The sequence below is a fragment of the Myxine glutinosa genome, chromosome 10 (assembly GCF_964187855.1).
Source record: "Myxine glutinosa chromosome 10, kmMyxGlut1.1, whole genome shotgun sequence".
Taxonomy (NCBI): domain Eukaryota; kingdom Metazoa; phylum Chordata; class Myxini; order Myxiniformes; family Myxinidae; genus Myxine; species Myxine glutinosa.
The window spans coordinates 46,699,037-46,719,984 of record NC_136270.1 but is presented as its reverse complement, the minus strand read 5'-3'; the positions used below and the strand labels follow the sequence as shown (position 1 = coordinate 46,719,984).

Sequence of the window (20,948 nt, the reverse complement as noted above, 5' to 3'; positions counted from 1 at the left end):
ATCCCAGTCGTAATTTTACTTTTGTTTTTGTTAAAAAAAATTTTGGCTAATGTGCAAAATAAAGAGATACTTCTGGAAAATGCACAGAAGTTTAACACGACTGTCCGTGAATTGATTTCGATATCAGTTTACATCACTTTCAAGGATCAATTTATTTGCTTCGAAATGTCAAATGTGGTTTTTGTTTCTTTTAAAGGTCACATTAACAAAATCTAGAATAATTTCAACATAATTCCAATGAACTTTTGGTTTTAAGTCATCTTGAAAAGTAAGTTCACCCCCACAAAAAAAATATTCGATATTAAATGTTAAGTCTGTATTATTCAAAGAATTTATTATTCAAAGACAGTTCATGTATTTATTTTTCAAATAATTTATTATTCAAATAATTTATTTTTCAAAGATAGTTCATCTATTTATTATTCAAATAATTTATTATTCAAAGATAGTTCACCTATTTATTATTCAAATAATTTATTATTCAAAGACGGTTCATGTATTTATTTATCAAATAATTTATTATTCAAAGATAGTTCATCTATTCATTATTCAAAGATAGTTCATCTATTCATTATTCAAAGATAGTTCATCTATTCATTATTCAAAGATAGTTCATCTATTCATTATTCAAAGATAGTTAATCTGTTCATTATTCAAAGATAGTTCATCTATTCATTATTCAAAGATCGTTCATCCATTCATTATTCAAAGATAGTTCATCTATCTATAATTCCATTAATCTCTGTGTGTATGTGTGTATGTGTGTATGTGTGTATGTGTGTATGTGTGTATGTGTGTTTGTATGTTTGTCTGTGACCGCTGTTTCTCGACAACTACCGGTCCGATATACTTGAAACTTGCCAGGTATATTGCTGGGGACCCGAGGATGTGCCTTTTCAAGGTTTCATATTAATCGGACAAGTAGTTACCGAGCTATGGCGATTTCTTTACCAAACACTGCAAGCCGTTCGCTTTGGACCAAACCATTGCATGTAAATAGAGGGGGGGGTTCTGTGGTCGTTGCGAATGGACCAAACCATTCATGTAAATAGAGGGGGGGGGGGGGGGTTCTGTGGTCGTTACTGCCACGTGGTTTCAAAGTTTTTTTTTGTTGTTGTTGTTTGCACGCATGTTTTTTTGCACCCACGTACGGGCACGCCCTAGGATGTTTACACACACACACCCCTACACAAATTTTTTTTTTTTTTTTTTTTGGCAAGGAACGGGCACCCACGTACGGGCACGTCCTAGCTTATATATAGTACGGGCATGCCCTAGTCTATTTATTATTCAAAGAGAGTTCATCTGTTTATTATTTAAAGGTGTGTACCCCGGTTTAGAATAGGTACACCGTATCCCTGTGTGTTGTCGTAAGAGGCGACTAAAAGGGTTGGCTTCAGGAAGGGCATCCGGCCATAAAACATTGCCTCAAAAAGGGAACCATGACAATTACAAATGGGCAGGGTACAGCCCTAAGTACCCCGTGGGGGACCTCACTCCCTCTTGTAAAAAATCAAGGTGGGGAACCCGGTCGAAGCAAGGGTGGAAATCACTCCATTTATGACGACGAAACGTCTGATGCCCCACGTGGAGATCGGTTTCTGAGGTTTGGGACATTGAATGTAGGGACAATGACAGGGAGATCAGGAAAAGTGGTGGAAGTATTGGTCAGAAGAAGAGTGGACATATGTGGTGTGCAGGAGATGAGATGGAAGGGAAGTGGTGTGAGAATGGTGAAGGGTAGGCAGGGACAGAAATACAAGTTTATGTGGCAAGGGTGCCCAGAAGGCATGAATGGTGTTGGTGTCCTGTTTTCTGAGGAGTTTGTAGACAGTGTGGTTAGTGTGACGAGAGTGAGTGAAAGGTTGATGATTGTGAAAATGAAGATTGGAAAGCTCTTGGTGAACGTCATCTCGGGATATGCTCCACAGGTCGGTCAGAGCGATGAAGAGAAGGACAAGTTCTGGTGTGCAATTGAGAAGCTGATGGAAAACGTGAAAGATGAGGAAGTTGTTGTGGTCGGAGGAGACCTGAATGGACATGTGGGAAGGAGTATGGATGGTTTTGAGGGAGTTAATGGGGGTTACGGATATGGTGTTTCGAGTGGAGAAGTTGAAAGGATTTTGGAGTTTGCTGATGGAGCTAGTTTGTTGATTTGTAATACTCAGTTCCAGATCCAACTGGCTGGACACAAAGGTGATCCCGGCTGAGGATGCTGTTTCACAGCACCACTTGGTTGTCTACGACATAAGGGTGAAAGGTGTGAGCAGAGCTCAGCGGGTGAAGTACCAACCGAGAATGAAGGTGTGGAGGTTGACAGAGGTTACAGTGAGGGAGGCATTAAAAGAGAGGCTGAGTATGGCAGAGGATGATGTGGTTGAGCTTGAAAGTGGTTGGATGTCAATGAAAGATTGTCTGTTGGGAGCCGTTGGTGAGGTATGTGGATGGACAAAAGGACCACCGAGGCACTCGGAAACATGGTCGTGGGATGATGAAGTTGGAAAGAGAATTGATGAGAAGAGGAAGAAGTTCAAGGAGTGGCAGAAGGATACGGGGGCAGAAAAGGCAGAGCATGAAAGTTAGAAGGCAGCCTAGAAGGCTGCAAAGAAAGAGGTAGCAAAGGCGCAGGAGGCATGTCGGAAAATGTTCCGAGAACGCTTGGATTCGGAAGAGGGTCAGAGAGAAGTATTCAGGATTGCAAAGCAGATAGCGAAAGAGAGGTGCGATGTGATGGGGATGAGTTGCTTGAAGGATGAAGTGGGACAAATCGTTGTGGACCCAGGTGGAATTAAAGGAAGATGGAAGAGATATATGGAAATGCTGTTGAATGCAGAGAATGAATGGGATGGCAACATAGAGAGTACCCCAGTTTTAGGACCGACAGAGAGGATAACCGAGAAGGAAGATGAGGAAGCGAAAAAACAATGAAGAGTAGAAAAGCGGGAGGGCCGACGGGAGTTGTGGGAGATATGTTGAAGGCAGCAGGAAGTTGGGGTGTGATGAGAATGACAGAGATGTGTAATCTGGTGGTGAAAGAAGGCCCCATTCCAGTGGATTGGGAACTGAGTACCCTCGTCCCTCTATACAAGGGGAAAGGTGACCCTCTGGACTGTGGCTCGTATCGAGCGATAAAGTTATTGGAGCATGAATGAAGGTATTGGAAAGGGTGTTGGAGAGGAGGATAAGGAAGAAAGTGAAGATCGACAAAATGCAGTTTGGATTTATGCCAGGAAGAGGAATGACAGACGCGCTTTTTTGTTGTAAGGCATTTGCAGGAGAAGTACATGGAGAAGAGGAAGAAGTTGTTTCTTGGGTTTGTTGATCTGGAGAAAGCATTCGTTGGGGTTCCATGCGAAGTAGTGACATGGGCATTGAGGAAGTTAGGAGTGGAGGAATGGTTGATCAGAGTAGTGATGGCAATGTACGAGAGAGCGCGCACAGCTGTAAGGACGAAGGACGGGAACAGTGGTGAGTTTGCGGTGAAGGTGGGAGTGCATCAGGGGTTGGTACTAAGTCCACTACTATTTGTAGCTGTGATGGAGGTGCTGGCTTGGAACGTAAAGGAGGGTTTACCGTGGGAGTTGTTGTATGCAGATGATCAGGTGTTGATTGCGGAAAGTATGGATGGACTGAAGGAGAAGATGAACAAGTGGAAGGAATGCACGGAGACAAAAGGTGTGAAGGTGAATATCGGAAAAACGAAGGTGATGGCAAGTGGTAAAGCATGTTGTGAGGTGGAAATAACTGGAAAGTGGTTGTGTGCTGTGTGTAGGAAGGGTGTTGGAGTGAACTCCATTCAATGTACAATGTGCGCTGAGTGGGTTCATCAAAAATGTAGTGGTCTGAGAGGGTCATTAACCAGTGTGGCAGCCACATTGAAGTGTAAGGTGTGCACAGAGGGAGCTGCAGATGGAGGAAATGTTGAGTTGGATCTTGGAGACGGCGTGAAGCTGGAAGGTGTGAGAAGATTTTGCTACCTTGGAGACCTGTTGAATGGAGAAGGTGGATCAGACTCGGCAACGGCTGCTGGAGTGAGATGTTCATGGAAGAAGTTTCGGGAACTGAGTGGAGTGCTGACGAGGAGGGGAGTGTCGTTCAAGTTGAAGGGAAAGGTGTATGCTGCATGTGTGAGATGTGTTATGATTTATGGGAGCGAGGCCTGGATAATGAACGTAGAGCAGCAATGAATGCTGGAAAGGGTGGAAATGCAAATGGTTCGTTGGATGTGTGGAGTATCGTTGAGAGAGAGGAAGACAAATGATGAATTGCGAAAGATGATGGGAATAGAGCCTGTGATGGATGCTGTGGAGAGAAACAGGTTGAGATTGTTTGGTCATTTGTTGAGGAAGGATGAAAGTGACTGGTCGAGAAGAGTGATGGAAATGAATGTAGAAGGAAGTAGAGGACGGGGAAGACCGAGAAAGACTTGGCTAAAGGTGGTGGAAGAAGAAATGCAGGCAAGGGGGTTAACAAGGGGAGATGTAGAAAATAGGGCAAAATGGAGAAGATTGTCATGGGGCCCGCAAGGCTAACCCCCGGTCTAGCAGGGGAAATGGCGTTTTAAATGCCTGTTGTTGTTGTTGTTTATTCAAAGAGAGTTCTTCTGTTTATTTTTCAAAGATAGTTTATCTATTTATTATTCAAATCATTTATTTTTCCAAGATAGTTCATCTATTTATTATTCAAAGATTGTTCATATATTTATTATTCAAAGAGAGTTCATCTGTTTATTATTCAAAGATAGATCATCTATTTATTATTCAAATAATTTATTATTCAAAGATGGTTCGTCTCTTTATTTTTCAAATAATTGATTATTCAAAGATGGTTCATCTATTTATTATTCAAAGATAGTTCATCTGTTTATTATTCAAAGATAGTTCATCTATTTATTATTCAAAGAGAGTTCTTCTGTTTATTATTCAAAGATAGTTCATTATTTATTATTCAAATAATTTATTATTCAAAGATAGTTCATCTATTTATTATTCACAGATAGGTCATCCATTAGTCAAAGATAGTTCATCTATTTATTATTCAAAGATAGTTCATCTCTTTATTTTTCAAATAATTTATTAATCAAAGATAGTTCATCTATTTATTATTCAAATAATTTATTATTCAAAGATAGTTCATCTATTTATTATTCAAAGATAGTTCATCTATTTATTATTCAAATAATTTATTATTCAAAGATAGTTCATCTATTTATTATTCAAATAATTTATTATCTTACTATAATTCACCAAACGTCCATCCATCCTGTCCATCCATCCGTTCGAAGGTACCGCAAAAACGGCTCAACCGATCGCAACGATAGTGTTGCGGTTTTAGAACCCACACTTTCTTGTAAATATCCCATCATTAAAAGGTTAAAGGTAGCACCCCTAGTTAGTCCACAAGCAACACGTAGGCCACCATAGGACTTCAGTTATTTCATTAATATGTGTTTTAGATGAGGCCGTGTTTCCAATAGTTGAATCTGCGTTGCGTGAATCAAATAAGAAGTAGGCCCTTCCGTCCATTTTACAACCTCCCTCTCCAAGCGACGACATTACGCGCCCTCCAGTCTGCCCTATTGCTCTCTCAAATCTGATACGCGCGTCTGCCAGCCTTCGCTGCCCGTGCGCTCGCTCAACGCCGCCATAAGACACGCGGTGAGGCCCGAGAAAGGAGGCGGAGCGCCAAGAAGAAGGTGTGGCCACGTCATCCAGTCATCAAAGGCAGAGCCGGTGAGCCCTCACCAGCCAACCAGGGCTGAAGTAACATCACCGACAAGCGTGGCTTTTTGGCTCGCAGAGTGATCGCGCGGAGAGATATAAAAAGCAAGCAAAAAGCCCTTTCACGGACTGCGCGGGGGGACTTTGATGAGAGAGCGCTGGTTGTACGAGACTTGTTGGAGCCGCGCGCGTTGTAAGAGGACTCTTTGGGAAATGCGCATTGAACAGGACTGAGAAGAGGAAGGGCGCGCTTGTTTAAGAGAACATTGGAGAGGGTGCGTTTGGCACGAGCGTGCATTTATTACGTACGCCACAGGACGCCAGCTTCCACTCCCGTTATATAAACTGTCCGGACGCGTTCCAATATACGCGGAGCTACCTGCCAGGTTTCGCCCGCGGGACCGGAGCCTGGACCCCATCGCCGGACCTTCCATCTACCTGTTCCATCTACAAGCAGCTACAATCCCCGTGTGAGTGTGTATGTTTGTCTGGGGTATTAGAATAAGACTGTTTTCAGACTGCCCTGTGTTCTGCTTCTTCCTCTTCCTCTCTTGTACATCCTTTTGTTTCCTCTTCCTTCTGTACAGTTGTGAATAAACCAATCTTTGTTCTTCCTATACTCTGGTTTCCTCTCCATCTGATCGCATCCGTCCTTTCTATCATTGGGTAAACGTGGCACGATTGAAACCGCTATAATCGGGTCTAGTCACTTTGTTAATAGCTCGGATCGCGGATTGCTATCCGCTCAGCATTTTCCAACATATCCGTGGTTCGAGCGGGAGTTATTCCCTCGTTTCCGGCCGGCGTTAGTACTTAGGTAGTAGTGAACCCCTAGGCCTAACAAACCCTATCTAACGCCGCGCCGGGAAGTACGTTATAACCCCCAGGACTCGGGTCGGCCAGATAAAAAGACAAGGGGATTAACCCCCCCTTGATAAGGGGAGCACCGACGACCGAGATCCGCAACAATATTTTGGGTGGTTATTCCTGGGACTCCTGGGAGTAAAATAGGCTATATTGTTTTTCCAATTTTTCAAAGTTTTCCAATTTTCCAGTTTTTCCCAACACGATGGAATAATATTTACCGATATGAACAGTGATGTGGCTTTTGTTGAAATTCTACAAATACTGTTTATTCTACATACCAGGAGAGAGTAGATCGACTCCTGACGAACTCTTCCTATATAAACGTGCGGCTCCGAAGTAACATGGCAGCGTGTGCAAAGCGTCTGAGAAACAGGTGTAGCGACCGCTTCCGTTTTGCAGAATTCAATCTTTTTTCAAAATGGGCGCCATGTACTGTTTAGATTTTGATGATTTGCGTGTGATATGATTCAACGGATGTTTCTATGAATCGTTTAAAATAAAAAAAGCGTTCAATTTTTGATATTTTGCCTTTTCATTTGGGCCTCCCAATTGAAGTCCCGCCCATTGGGCGGGTACCGTTGCTAGTTCAAATAATTTATTATTCAAAGATATAGTCAGGTTCACTATGTTTTTTCGTTCAAAATTTTTGGAGATTAGCAAAACGATACATTTTTGGAATATTCAGAGCATGAGGAATCCAAAAATGAATGTTGGCATTTGCGTAGACACCTTTGCGAAAATGACACTCAGGACAGTGATGAAGATCTGTAAAAGCATATTCCTGAACGGTATAGACCTAGTAGATCCTGTGTATAGGATTTATAGTTCAATCTGATACTAACAAGGCTGCTTTCTTGCTTTATAAACCCATACCTATAACTTCAAAGGACTTGCAATATCATGTATTATGTAATACAGTTATATCACAAATATAAAGACAATGGTTTTCAATTACCTTTATTTGTTGCTTTTCTATAATCCTGAGCACTATTTTGAGGCCTTTATTGGATTCCTTGACCCAGAAAACATAGGATTAGCATATTTAATTAAGTTTCTAGGTTGACTAGAAGCCGAGATAGTGCAAAATATGTATTTTATGGCGGCCATTTTGAAAATCCAAAATCTGTGTCTGTGCAAATGTCAACACTGATTTTCGGATTCCCCATGCTCTCATGATTCCAAAAATGTATCGGTTTGCTAATCTCCCAAAATTTTGAACATTTTGATTTCATTTTGACTCTGCTCTCCAAGATTGCTAGAATGAATTTTATTCAGTATTTAGTGTCAGCAATTGAGATCGAGATTCACAGCCACACTCATCAGAAGCAGTTTTGATTGACGTGAACGGAGCATTGGCTGTGCTCGTATTCTGGGTTTAAACGGTATTCCTTGTGTGTCGAATTGTGGTGTTAAAAAAAAAACAAAAAAAAACTTTACACAATTAGACTGGAGAATTGCTCGCACAAAATTAGACCATTTCGTGATTTTTTTTTGTTTTATGATCTAATTTTCACTTTTCTGTAATTTACGACATACCGTTTTTTTCCGTGTCAGGTTCTGTTTTCTGGTTCTAGTCACTGATTCTGTGATTTCTGTTTCTGTGAGATTGGGAAATCATTCGCTGCGCAGGTTTGACAGGAAACTGATGAAATATCTTATTAGTCCCCTACTGGTTTCACGAGAGGGGACTATTGGTTTGCTCTCAATCTGTCTGTCTGTCCCACATGTGATTTTCCAGACTTTTCCCCCATACCCCCAAGCATATTCAACTGAAACTTTAGTACGTGCCTTTATTATTATAAGTTACCAAACAAGTTTGAGTTTTGGGGCGTTTCGTCAATTTTTATGGAGTTATGCTCTTTTGTACTACGAAAGTATCAAATGCTAAACATGTGTAAGTTTCCCAGCCTTTTCCCCTGAACCATTTAACATATTGAAATGAAAGTTGGTACATGGTTTTATTATGACAAGTTACAGAAACTGCAACTTATTATGTAGCTTTGCATACTCAAAACAATTTCTCCGACTGTATATGGCTCACAATTGCCGATTGCTTGGAACAAGAACATTCATTGGGGCCAGTATCGGACTTGTATTGCAAAGCAAGTCTCCCTTTTGTTTTAATTAGTCTTCTTACATTCTCACAATCTTTGTAATCTTCAATTTCTATTTTCCAGCATCAAGATGCATGAACAACGAATGACTAAGCAGAAGGACGATGACATGACCCCGAAGGGCGCCGTGCCACCATATCTGCTGGACCGTGAGGGCCAGAACAGAGCAAAGGTCCTCTCCAACATGATCAAGCAGAAGCGCAAGGAGAAGGCCGTAAGTTGGTTGGTTCATTCTGTAGCAGTTGCTTGCTTGCAGTTCATTTACTCCCAGTGAGTGCCTCAAGGCACGGGTTCACTTTTGGTACGAAAGGATCGTCATCGTGGTTTGGTGACCAAATCGGACTGTTCCACATTTCGACCTGTCCTCTCACCTCAGTGGACTCTTCTGTTCCAAGTTTAGGGTTTATCTATTTATTAAGTATACAAATATTGTAATTATATATATATTGTTGCGGATCCCGGGTTCGTCGACGTACAAAGGGGGGTTTATGCCCCGTTCCCCCCACGAACTCCGGTTCCACTGAGGCCGCCGCCCACGTCTAAACTCGTGGTTGACAGATTGCTCGTGGTTGCAATTCCAGCCGCCGAGCCCGCAGCTGCGCGTGGAAGGGTTAGCGGTCACAACCCGAATACTTTCGGACACACGTAGCCGTGAGGACGGGGACTGAACCCCGCACAAGTCACACTTATTTCTGACACCCGAGCGGTTGTGCGTCGCGTGACCCGTGCCGTTACACTATCGGACCCGATCGAGCAGTTTTAATTTGGGCGATGCTAGGTCAATGGATGCAAAATGACAACGGCGGCCAGGTTGGAAGTACCAAACACAGTATTTATTTACAGGTATGTATGGAACACCATCTTTAGTGTTCTTCCACCATCTTTAGCCAAGTCTTTCTCGGTCTTCCCCGTCCTCTACTTCCTTCTACATTAATTTCCATCACTCTTCTCAACCAGTCACTTTCATCCTTCCTCAACACATGACCAAACCATCTTAACCTGTTCCTCTTCACAGCATCAATCACAGGCAATATTCACATCATCTTTCGCAATTCATCATTTGTCTTCCTCTCTCTCAACGATACTCCGCACATCCATCGAACCATTCGCATTTCCACCCTTTCCAGCCTTCGTTGCTGCTCTACGTTCATTACCCATGTCTCGCTCCCATAAATCATAACACTTCTCACACATGCAGCATACACCTTTCCCTTCAGCTTCAGCGACACTCTCCTCCTCATCAGCACGCCACTCAGTTCCCGAAACTTCTTCCATGCACATCTCACTCGAGCAACCGTTGCCGAGTCTGATCCACCTTCTCCATTCAGCATGTCTCCGAGGTAGCAAAATGTTTTCACACCTTCCAGCTTCACGCCGTCTCCAAGATCCAACTCAACATTTCCTCCATCTGCAGCTCCCTCTGTGCACACCTTACATTTGAATGTAGCTGCCACACTGGTAAATGACCCTCTCAGACCACTACATTTTTGATGAACCCACTCAGCGCACATTGTACATTGAATGGAGTTCACTCCGACACCCTTCCTGCACACAGCACACGGCCACTTCCCAGTTCTTTCCACCTCACCACATGCTTTACCACTTGCCATCACCTTCGTCCTTCCGAAATTCACCTTCAGACCTTATGTCTCCATACATTCCTTCCACTTATTCATCTTTTCATCTTTCACTTGTTCATCTTTCACCACATACAAGGCTTTCATCCGCAGCTCTATGGAATACTGCTCTCCCCTCTGGTCTGGTGCTCCTGCCTCACACCTAGCCCGTCTTCATGCTGTTGAAACCAAAGCGTTCAGAATCATTGGAATCTCCCGCGATGAAGCTAACTCCAAGGGCCTTTCACTCACTCACCGCAGGCAGGTTGGTGGTCTTTCCGTCTTCTACCGACTCCTCTCTGGCCTTGCCCCCCCAGCCCTCTCTGGGCTCTGTCCCCCAAATATTCCTACAGGTCGCACAAGATCTGCCTGCAACCCTCTTATGGTTAAACTGCCAAAATCAAGACTTTCTGCTCACCTTCACTCCTTCATTCCTCTTTTCTCCCGCCTCTGGAACAAACTCCCCCACTCTCTTCAATCCCACTCCACCCTCCAGGTCTTTAAAACAGCTGTTCACCACCATCTCTTATCCTCCCCTATCCAAAACCTTGATCTTTTCTACCCCCGCTAATTTCGGTCCCCTTGTGTTTTATACCTCTCCCCCCCTCCCCCCTCCCCCCCTCCCCCGCTCCCCCTCCCACGCCTCCTGCCCCCAAGCCCTCTCCCTCCCACACTTCTCCCTGCTCTCAAATGTTGTGGTTGTGTGCTTCCCCTTCTCTCCCCATCTTGTCTTCCGCTCCCTCTTTTTGTATATTTTGTTTGTCTGGTTGATTTGTTTGTGAAATAAATGTTAGCACTTTCACGAGCCTCGATTCAGTATACAAAAAAAAAAAAAAAAAAAAAATCTTTTCCTTCAGTCCATCCATACTTTCCGCAATCAACACCAGATCATCTGCATACAACAACTCCCACGGTAAACCCTCCTTTACGTTCTGAGCCAGCACCTCCATCACAGCTACAAATAGTAGTGGACTTAGTACCGACCCCTGATGCACTCCCACCTTCACCTCAAACTCACCACTGTTCCCATCCTTCGTCCTTACAGCTGTGCGCGCTCTTTTGTACATTGCCATCACTACTCTGATCAACCATTCCTCCACTCCTAACTTCCTCAATGCCCATGTCAATACTTTGCGTGGAACCCTATCGAATGCTTTCTCCAGATCAACAAACCCAAAAAACAACTTCTTCCTCTTCTCCATGTACTTTTCCTGCAACTGCCTCACAATGAAAAGCGCATCTGTCGTTCCTCTTCCTGGCATAAATCCAAACTGCATTTCGTCGATCTTCACTTTCTTCCTTATCCTCCTCTCCAACACCCTTTCCAATACCTTCATTCCATGCTCCAATAACTTTATCGCTCGGTACGAGCCACACTCCAGAGGGTCACCTTTCCCCTTGTATAGAGGGACGAGAGTACTCGGTTCCCAATCCACTGGAATGCGGCCTTCTTTCACCACCAGATTACAGATCTCTGTCATTCTCTTCACACCCCAACTTCCTGCTGCCTTCAACATATCTCCCACAACTCCCGTCGACCCTCCCGCTTTTCCACTCTTCATTGCTTTTATCGCTTCCTCAACTTCCTTCTCAGTTATCTTCTCTGCCGGTCCTAAAACTGGGTTACTCTCTATGTTGCCATCCCACTCATTCTCTGTATTCAACAGCATTTCCATATATCTTTTCCATCTTCCTTTAATTCCATCTGGGTCGACAACGATTTGTCCCACTTCATCCTTCAAGCAACTCACCCCCATCACATCACACCTCTCTTTCGCTATGTGCTTTGCAATCCTGAATACTGCTTTCTGACCCTCTTCCGAATCCAAGCGTTCTCCGAACATTTTCCTACATGCCTCCTGCGCCTTTGCTACCTCTTTCTTTGCAGCCTTCCTGGCTGCCTTATAACTTTCATGCTCTGCTGTTTCTGCTCCCGTACCCTTCGCCTTCTGCCACTCCTTGAACTTCTTCCTCTTCTCGTCAATCCTCTTTCCAACTTCATCATCCCACCACCATGTTTCCGAGTGCCTTGGTGGTCCTTTTGTCCATCCACATACCTCACCAACGGCTCCCAACAGACTCGCTTTCATTGACATCCAACCACTTTCAAGCTCAACCACATCATCCTCTACCCTACTCAGCCTCTCTTTTAATGCCTCCCTTACTGTCACCTCTTTCAACCTCCACACCTTCATTCTTGGTTGGTACTTCACCCGCCGAGCTCTCGTCGCACCTTTCACCCTTATGTCGCAGACAACCAAGTGGTGCTGTGAAACAGCCTCCTCCCCCGGGATCACCTTTGTGTCCCAGAGGTGCCCCCTATCTCACCTACGCACCATCAGGTAGTCAACGGTTGTCGTCGACCCACCTGACGTGTATGTAACAAGCTTAGTATCCTCTTTCTGGAACTGAGTATTACAAATCAACAAATCAGCTCCATCAGCAAACTCCAAAATCCTTTCACCTTCTCCATTTCTCACACCATATCCGTAACCCCCATGTACTCCCTCAAAACCATCCATACTCCTTCCCACATGTCCATTCAGGTCTCCTCCCACCACAACAACTTCCTCATCTTTCACGTTTTCCATCAGCTTCTCTATCGCACACCAGAACTTGTCCTTCTCTTCATTGCTTCGACCAACCTGCGGAACATATCCTGAGATGACGTTCACCAAGAGCTTTCCAATCATCATTTTCACCATCATCAACCTATCACTCACTCTAGTCACACTCACCACACTGTCTACAAACTCCTCAGAAAACAGGACACCAACACCAATCACGCCCTCCAGGCACCCTTGCCACACAAACTTGTATTTCTGTCCCTGCCTACCCTCACCATTCTCACACCACTTCCCTTCCATCTCGTCTCTTGCACACAACATATGTCCACTCTGCTTCTGACCAATACTTCCACCACTTCTCCTGATCTCCCTGTCATTGTCCCTCCATTCCATGTCCCAAACCTCAGAAACCGATCTCCACTTCGGGCTGCACCCTGCCCATATGTAGTTGTAATTGGGCAATTCCACGACGTTACGGAGTGACACTTTGAAACATTTTTGTGAACTTTGATTGCTCTAGCACAGCGATAAAGCCACCTACTCTCTATATATCATATTGTAAAGGAAGAGTTGCACTTTACAGAGATATTAATGGAGTTCCTGTAAGTTGGACCATTGTCAAGTAATTAACATTCAAAAACTGTGTTACGGAGTGACACTGTCTTTTGTCATTTATTAAACAATAACAACATTTATTGAAAACTCTGCTCTCACAATAGTTATAAAATTGTAATGAAATACTGGGAAGATACACTAATAGTTATACCTTCAGTACAGGGGTTTCAAAATTCCAGACATGACCTAATTACTCTGAAATAATTACAATAGTCCCGTTACGGAGTGACGAAAAATCCCGTTATGGAGTGACGAGTCAATTTTGAGATTTCTCCCAAAGCAACAAATAATTTCTAGATTACGCCAGACTTTCATTCTGAACCCAGCTGACTTGTGCTGGCGTTTCAACATCTAACACTTTAGAAAATAATAAAAATAAAAATCTGAACTGAGAAAATATACAATAAACATACATAAAAGTCAAGAAATAGACTAAAGAAATTGAGAACAATTTATGAGTGGATGATCAGAAACAAAACCAAGTTTGGAATTAATCAGTTGGCCACATCACAAAACTTCACATGACTGCCCTGCAAAAGGTTCCCTTTCCCAAAGGACATTCAGCAAATACATAATGATTGCGATGGTCGAGGGATGGCTGAAGAAGGAATCTGACGACTTGGTTGGAATCAATCCAGAATTTATCTTCCACCTCTGGGAATGTATATGCCAAGTCAGATAGGCCCGCTTTTTGCAAAAATGATACTTCCAAACAACCATCATCTACTATCTGAGTCACCTGGCCAACAAACAACTTCTTAGATTTTATTGTGACATACTGCACAGTCACAAAGTCACCAGGGTGCACTTGGGGTTGACTATCTGACCTGGGGCGCTCAGCAGGTGCTGGACTAGCAGTATTTTGACATTCCAAGGATGATACATGGCACACGGGGTGAAGACTCACCAATTCAAATTGTTCCGCTGTTGAGTACATAGAGGTGCTCACAACATATTTCCTCACAGGTTTCACACAGTGTGTTTGGTGTGTATTCGGAAGCGACTTCACTAACTGCCAGCGCTCGTCCAATTGCGACTGGCACTTCTGAATGTCTCCTGCTGCGATGAATAAAACTTCGATCTTTTTGCAGTGTGCCGCTGCTACGCGGAAGAAGGATTCTTCTCGACATGGATGTAAACCGATTTCAAAACCGCTCAAGATGACCACGCGTAAACTTGAAACTTGTTATACGGAAGTAAAATCTGGTACGCAATGAATTCTGGGACAGCTACTCTGCCGCCACCTTTTTTCAGACTGAGTTATCAATTGTTTGACAGAATGAGTCACTCCATAACGTTACGGAGTGACAAGTTTTCTTTTTAATTTATTTTTGGTAGATAAAAAAAAAAAAATTATACTGTACACTGATTGGGTGGTACAAGTTCTTAATGACCCTGGATTTATTTGGTTTTTCATCCACCAGTTAAAGAGAAAAGTAAACAAATGTCAAATTTTCGTTATGGAGTGACATGTCACGGAGTGACATCTGACTCCTAATTTGAGTGTTAATTAAGCATAGAAGGACAACTCATATTTTTTTCAATTGGTTTTGAAATCATCTTCATACAGGTAGCTTCTGATGGATAGCATTTGTTGACTTCATACCAATGAATTGAGAGACTAATGAATTAATAGTTCTTTGCATTATCGAGGGCCAATTTCACTGCGCTTTTCAGTAGAATGACTTCATTAATTGCAACGAGTGATGTAAGCCAACAGAGCAAGCTAACTCAGTGATCTTGATATTATCTGAAAGTACATGTTTTCAGCTTTCATTTGGTACATAACATGAACCTTTTCAGTCAAACTTAAAATTTCACCTCTGCGGACCGTTTCTCGTGGAATTGCCCAATTGTCATCGTTCTCTCCCTGAGGCAATGTCTTTTATGGCCGGATGCCCTTCCTGACGCCAACCCTCTTAGTCGTCTCTTACGACACGCAGGGATACGGTGTACCTATTCTGACCAGGGTACACACTGGGAAACGTTTAAAACATGGAAATTCGGGTGGGGGGGGGGGAGGGGGGGCGGCGGGGGCAGCGTCAGCATCACGCTGCGGTTTAAACATATTCCAACAATATCCAAACAGAACCATGAAAAACAATCTGGGAAAAGTCTCCAAGCGAGAACGTGGATTTGAGAAAGAAGGAGCAGAGGCGGAAGAAAACGAGATACAGGGGGCAGGGCACAAGTCGAGACGAGGAGGAGAGCGAACAAGCAACATGTCTGGGAGGAGCGAAAGAATCAATATAGAATTCTTTGTCTAGGGAGGTGAGGTGAGGGGGAGAAAATAAAATAAACGAAACAAGCAATACAGAAGAAATGCGGGCAAGGGGGTTAACAAGGAGAGATGTACCCGTGGGGGGTACAATACTCCCCCAGTCTTCTACACTGTGAGCCCCCATCTGTGGAGGTACCTGGTCGCGCCTCGGCCTCTAAGGCCAGAGCGGTCCATGAGGGTGCTTGGTCACCTGTATGGGGTGTTATCCGGCCGGCATTGACGATCCGGGGGGGGAGGGAGCGGAGTTGATGGTCACCTGGGAGCGGAGTTGGGCCCTGCGGTCCCACGCATGATGACCCAACCTGTTGTAGTCACAGCACCTCACCTGGTAAGGTGCGTACCTCCGCAATTTCGAATTTCCCCTCGACCGATCGCTCTTGCCGTCATACGGCGGGAGCGGCACTTTATGGATACCGGAAGTTCGTACCTCACTCGCCGCTCCCTGCTGGATAGATGCGGGGCCGAACCGTTCGGGTCCCCACAGTGCACCACCCATCGGGGGCTCTCGTACTCTACTTGTCTCACTAAGCACTACCCCGGTCGGTGTCGATGCCTGAGCCGCATCACCACATCTCGCGGCACACACCGGTGCGCACACACTCCGTCTCAGTCGCACCCCTCACAATGGGCCCCACACGAATGCCCGGGTCTATCCCGACCCCCAAGCTTGTCGAGCCTCCGATCACACCAAACACATTTCTGAAATCATCGCCACTCACCTCGGGGCTCCCCTTTTCCCGCTTCTCTTCCAGCACCTGTAAACTTTTTATTTGGTCAGTCAGCATTTCATCACTGTGCGAACACCAACCTTGCACATATTCCATCACTTCCTCAAGTAATTCATTCCCTGTCTCACTTCGTCTCTTTTCAACATTACTTACATCATTTTCCCCCCTCTCCATTTTTTAAAAACTCACATTATCTCCCGATGCGCCTCCGAAATCTCCTCTTCTAATGTTACCTTGGTCGTCTCTATTTGCGTCCTAATTTCTCGTTCCTTCGTTCCCATAGTTTCTATCACGTCATCCACCCTCTTCGTCAGTCCTTCGTGCACCATTTTACACTCCCTCTTTGTCACTACCACTTCCCGCTTTAATTATTTTTGCACCGCCTTCAACCCCCCGATTACATCACCATTTCTCTTTACCTGTTCCCTTAACTCCTGTTGTCCCGTCAGTTTCTCTACTTCCCGAGTCAGTCCTTCCATTCCCCCTTGTAGTTCAGCAGTACTCCTTTTTAACTCCCTCTCCACGCGTTCCTCGCACCGCCTCACCTCGTCACGTACCACTGCCACCTCTTCGCTCATCTTACACCCAATTTCCTCTCCCATGGTGTCCATCCGATTACTCATTTTATCCATTCGATCACCCATCTTTTTCATGTCACACCTTGATTCGTCCCTCATCTCCCCCATGTATGCCCTGAGTTGCGCCATAAATAGGCCCATATCCATTGGCACCGCGGGCTCAACCCGTCCGGCCGGCCCCGGGTGCGAATCTACGGCATTTTCACCTCCTCCTGCTGCACCCTCATTAACTCCCTCATACAATTGTTCATGCTGTTCCTGGGTCATTAATTCATCGACATCATTTACACTTTCTATACCCACCGGTACCTGGTTGTCTTGGCCCGCCATCGCCCGAATTCAATTTAAAAAATAATTTGTTTTAAACTAAATTTTAATCACGCTCGTAATTTTGAGTACGTGAAGCGCAATCCAGTTCCGAATCTCGCTCCCGACACCAATTTTGTTGCGGATCCCGGGTTCGTCGACGTACAAAGGGGGGTTTATGCCCTGTTCCCCCACGAACTCCGGTTCCACTGATGCCACCAACCACGTCTACTAAACTCGTGGTTGACGGATTGCGAGGCAACTCCAGCCGCCGAGCCCGCAGCTGCGCGTGGAAGGGTTAGTGGTCACAACCCGAATACCTTCGGACACACACAGCCGTGAGGATGGGGACTGAACCCCGCACAAGTCACACTTATTTCTGACGCCCGAGCGGTTGTGCGTTGCGTGACTCGTGCCGTTACACTATCGGACCCGATCGAGCGGTTTTAATTCGGGCGATGCTTGGTCAATGGATGGAAAATGACAACGGCGGCCAGGTTGGAAGTACCAAACACAGTATTTATTTACAGGTATGTATAGAACACAGACAAAGCAAAGAATCTTAACAGCCTTACCTACTTTCCCAGACAAGGGCCCCCATTCGTTCGGGGAAGGGGGGAATAGGGTAATGCGCGGGGAAGCGCGGCGGCTTCGTGCAGCTCCCCCGGATGGACTTGGTCGTGCAGCTCGTGCGAATGGGCTTGGTGGACGACAGCCCCAGGAATCGCTCCAACCCAAGGCGCCAATAGCCGGAGACGATCGCGGCAGGGACGACGTCGTTAAGACGAACCAGGAGCAGTGGTGAGTTTGAGGTGAAGGTGGGAGTGCATCAGGGGTCGGTGCTAAGTCCACCACTATTTGTAGCTGTGATGGAGGTGCTGGCTCAGAACGTAAAGGAGGGTTTACCGTAGGAGTTGTTGTTTGCAGATGATCTGGTGTTGATTGCGGAAAGTATGGATGGACTGAAGGAAAAGATGAACAAGTGGAAGGAATGCATGGAGACAAAAGGTCTGAAGGTGAATATCGGAAAGACGAAGGTGATGGCAAGTGGTAAAGCATGTGGTGAGGTGGATAGAACTGGGAAGTGGCCATGTGCTGTGTGCAGGAAGGGTGTCGGAGTGAACTCCATTCAATGTACAATGTGCGCTGAGTGGGTTCTTCAAAAATGTAGTGGTCTGAGAGGGTCATTAACCAGTGTGGCAGCTACATTCAAATGTAAGGTGTGCACAGAGGGAGCTGCAGATGGAGGAAATGTTGAGTTGGATCTTGGAGACGGCGTGAAGCTGTAAGGTGTGAAAACATTTTGTTACCTCGGAGACATGCGGAATGGAGAAGCTGGATCAGACTCGGCAACGGTTGCTAGAGTGAGATGTGCATGGAAGAAGTTTCGGGAACTGAGTGGCGTGCTGATGAGGAGGGAGGTGTCGTTGAAGCTGAAGGGAAAGGTGTATGCTGCATGTGTGAGAAGTGTTATGATTTATGGGAGCGAGACATGGGTAATGAACGTAGAGCAGCAACGAAGGCTGGAAAGGGTGGAAATTCGAATGGTTCGGTGGATGTGTGGAGTATCGTTGAGAGAGAGGAAGACAAATGATGAATTGCGAAAGATGATGGGCATAGAGCCTGTGATTGATGCTGTGAAGAGGAACAGGTTGAGATGGTTTGGTCATGTGTTGAGGAAGGATGAAAGATTGAAAGTGACTGGTTGAGAAGAGTGATGGAAATGAATGTAGAAGGAAGTCGAGGACGGGGAAGACCGAGAAAGACTTGGCTAAAGGTGGTGGAAGGGGAAATGCGGGCAAGGGGGTTAACAAGGGGAGATGTAGAAAATAGGGCAAGATGGAGAAGATTGTCATGGGGACCGCAAGGCTAACCCCCGCTCTAGCAAGGAAAATGGCCCTAAAATGTATGTTGTGTTGTTGTTGTAACATTGCTATCCTCCATTTGTTTTGTCAGCAACGGCTCTTTAAACAACAACTAAAAAAACATTTATTTATTTATTTTCCCCGCATCACATGTTTGTGAACAAAATTGTGCAACAAGCGATGTTCATGTTTCATTTGTCTCTCAATAGCAAAAGGGAGCACGATACACGATGTGTGCCAATTAATTCCATCTTTTGTGCAGAAATGTCTTTTCTCAGACGGCCTAATCTCTATCTGTGTGAATTCTATCCTCGCCTCAAATTTTGATATCCTGCTGCATTTCTCTCACCAATGGATCGGGGTCTTAAATCTGAAGCAACATGGCTGTACCTTGGGCATAATTGTACACCTTTCCAGGTGTATTCCATACATGGAAATGTGTGGAATACAAGGTAACCATTCCCCGCCTTTCCCCCACCCCCTGGCTTGCTGACTTATCCCACTTGTGTTGTCAGCATGAAGTCGTCAAATGAATTCTTTCTTTTCCTTTCCCATTTCGACATTACATGGTTTCGGGTCCCAAATGTACGTCGATGACCTCTCCATTGCTTTTGAAAACTTTTCCTCTTCACAGATGTCGCCATATTGTACTATAACCCTGTCCCACCGATAGGTTAGCTTTACTGACCTGGAGAGTATTTTATTCTACTCCAACACTTGAAACGCGTTTTTTTCAATCCATGAAATTCTAGCATTCTCACCTTCACTCAGGAAGGATTGCAAAACAAAATCAACTATTTCCACAATCAACCATGTACATGAAACATGTACATCGCGAACCTGGTGTTGGCTTAGCAGTTGGGGCGCAGGCTTGGGATCCTAGGATCCTGAGTTTGAATCCCGGTCGATTGCTGAATTAACGACAGTGCGTTGACTCAGCCTGTCATCCTTCCGAGGTCGGCAAATTGAGTACCAGCTTGCTGGGATGAATGATCCCGGTGTGTACCCCGATTTAGAATAGGTACACCGTATCCCTGCGCATCATAAGAGGTGACTAAGGGTTGGCGTCAGGAAGGGCATCTGGCCATAAAACATTGCCTTAAACAGGGAACCATGATTGTCATGGGGCCCGCAAGGCCAACCCCTGGTCTAGTGGGGAAAAATAGCCTTAAAACGATCATTCATTCATATTCAACCACTTTGAGAAGTTCAGCTTCTTTCACTGGGCCTCACCATCAGCTGTGACCGATCATGGGCAGACCGTGATGCAAAGCTGGCTTCCAAATCCAGCCGCAGCAAAGTCCTCCATTTGTAAACCTAAACTCAGCCTACAAGGCCTTTGTTCATGATTCATGGTGTACTGCTCCCCCAAAAGGTTGGTGCTCTCCCTCTCACCTTTTTCTTGGTGTGGAATTCAAAGCTATCAGCATCATTGGCATCTCTCATAAAGAAGCAGAAGCACATGGTGTGCAGCTCTTATTGCAGACAGGTTGATCGGCTCCTTATTTTATTTTTTCCTTAATATCTCTCTTTGGGTTTTGCTCTCTACCTTCTTCCATCCCTCTGTTTCTCCCCTGTCTCTCAAGGTCGGCTCACCTCTCCTTTATAAAACCTCCATCCCTGGTTCTTGTGATTGTACTCTTCCTTCCTGAGCTTCAAGTTAGCAATACACCACCGGCTCATGGAATCCT

The 20,948-nt window shown here is 44.9% G+C and overlaps 1 protein-coding gene across 1 annotated transcript in view; it reads left to right on the top strand.

The window, feature by feature from the left end:
• The window catches only part of NSA2 (NSA2 ribosome biogenesis factor), a 48,824-nt gene that overhangs the window by 6,839 nt on the left and 21,037 nt on the right, over positions 1–20,948 (top strand). The window contains exon 3 of the mRNA XM_068127595.2: positions 8,765–8,915. Within this exon, the coding sequence (XP_067983696.1) occupies positions 8,765–8,915 (151 nt within the window). The remainder of the gene's footprint in view (positions 1–8,764; positions 8,916–20,948) is intronic.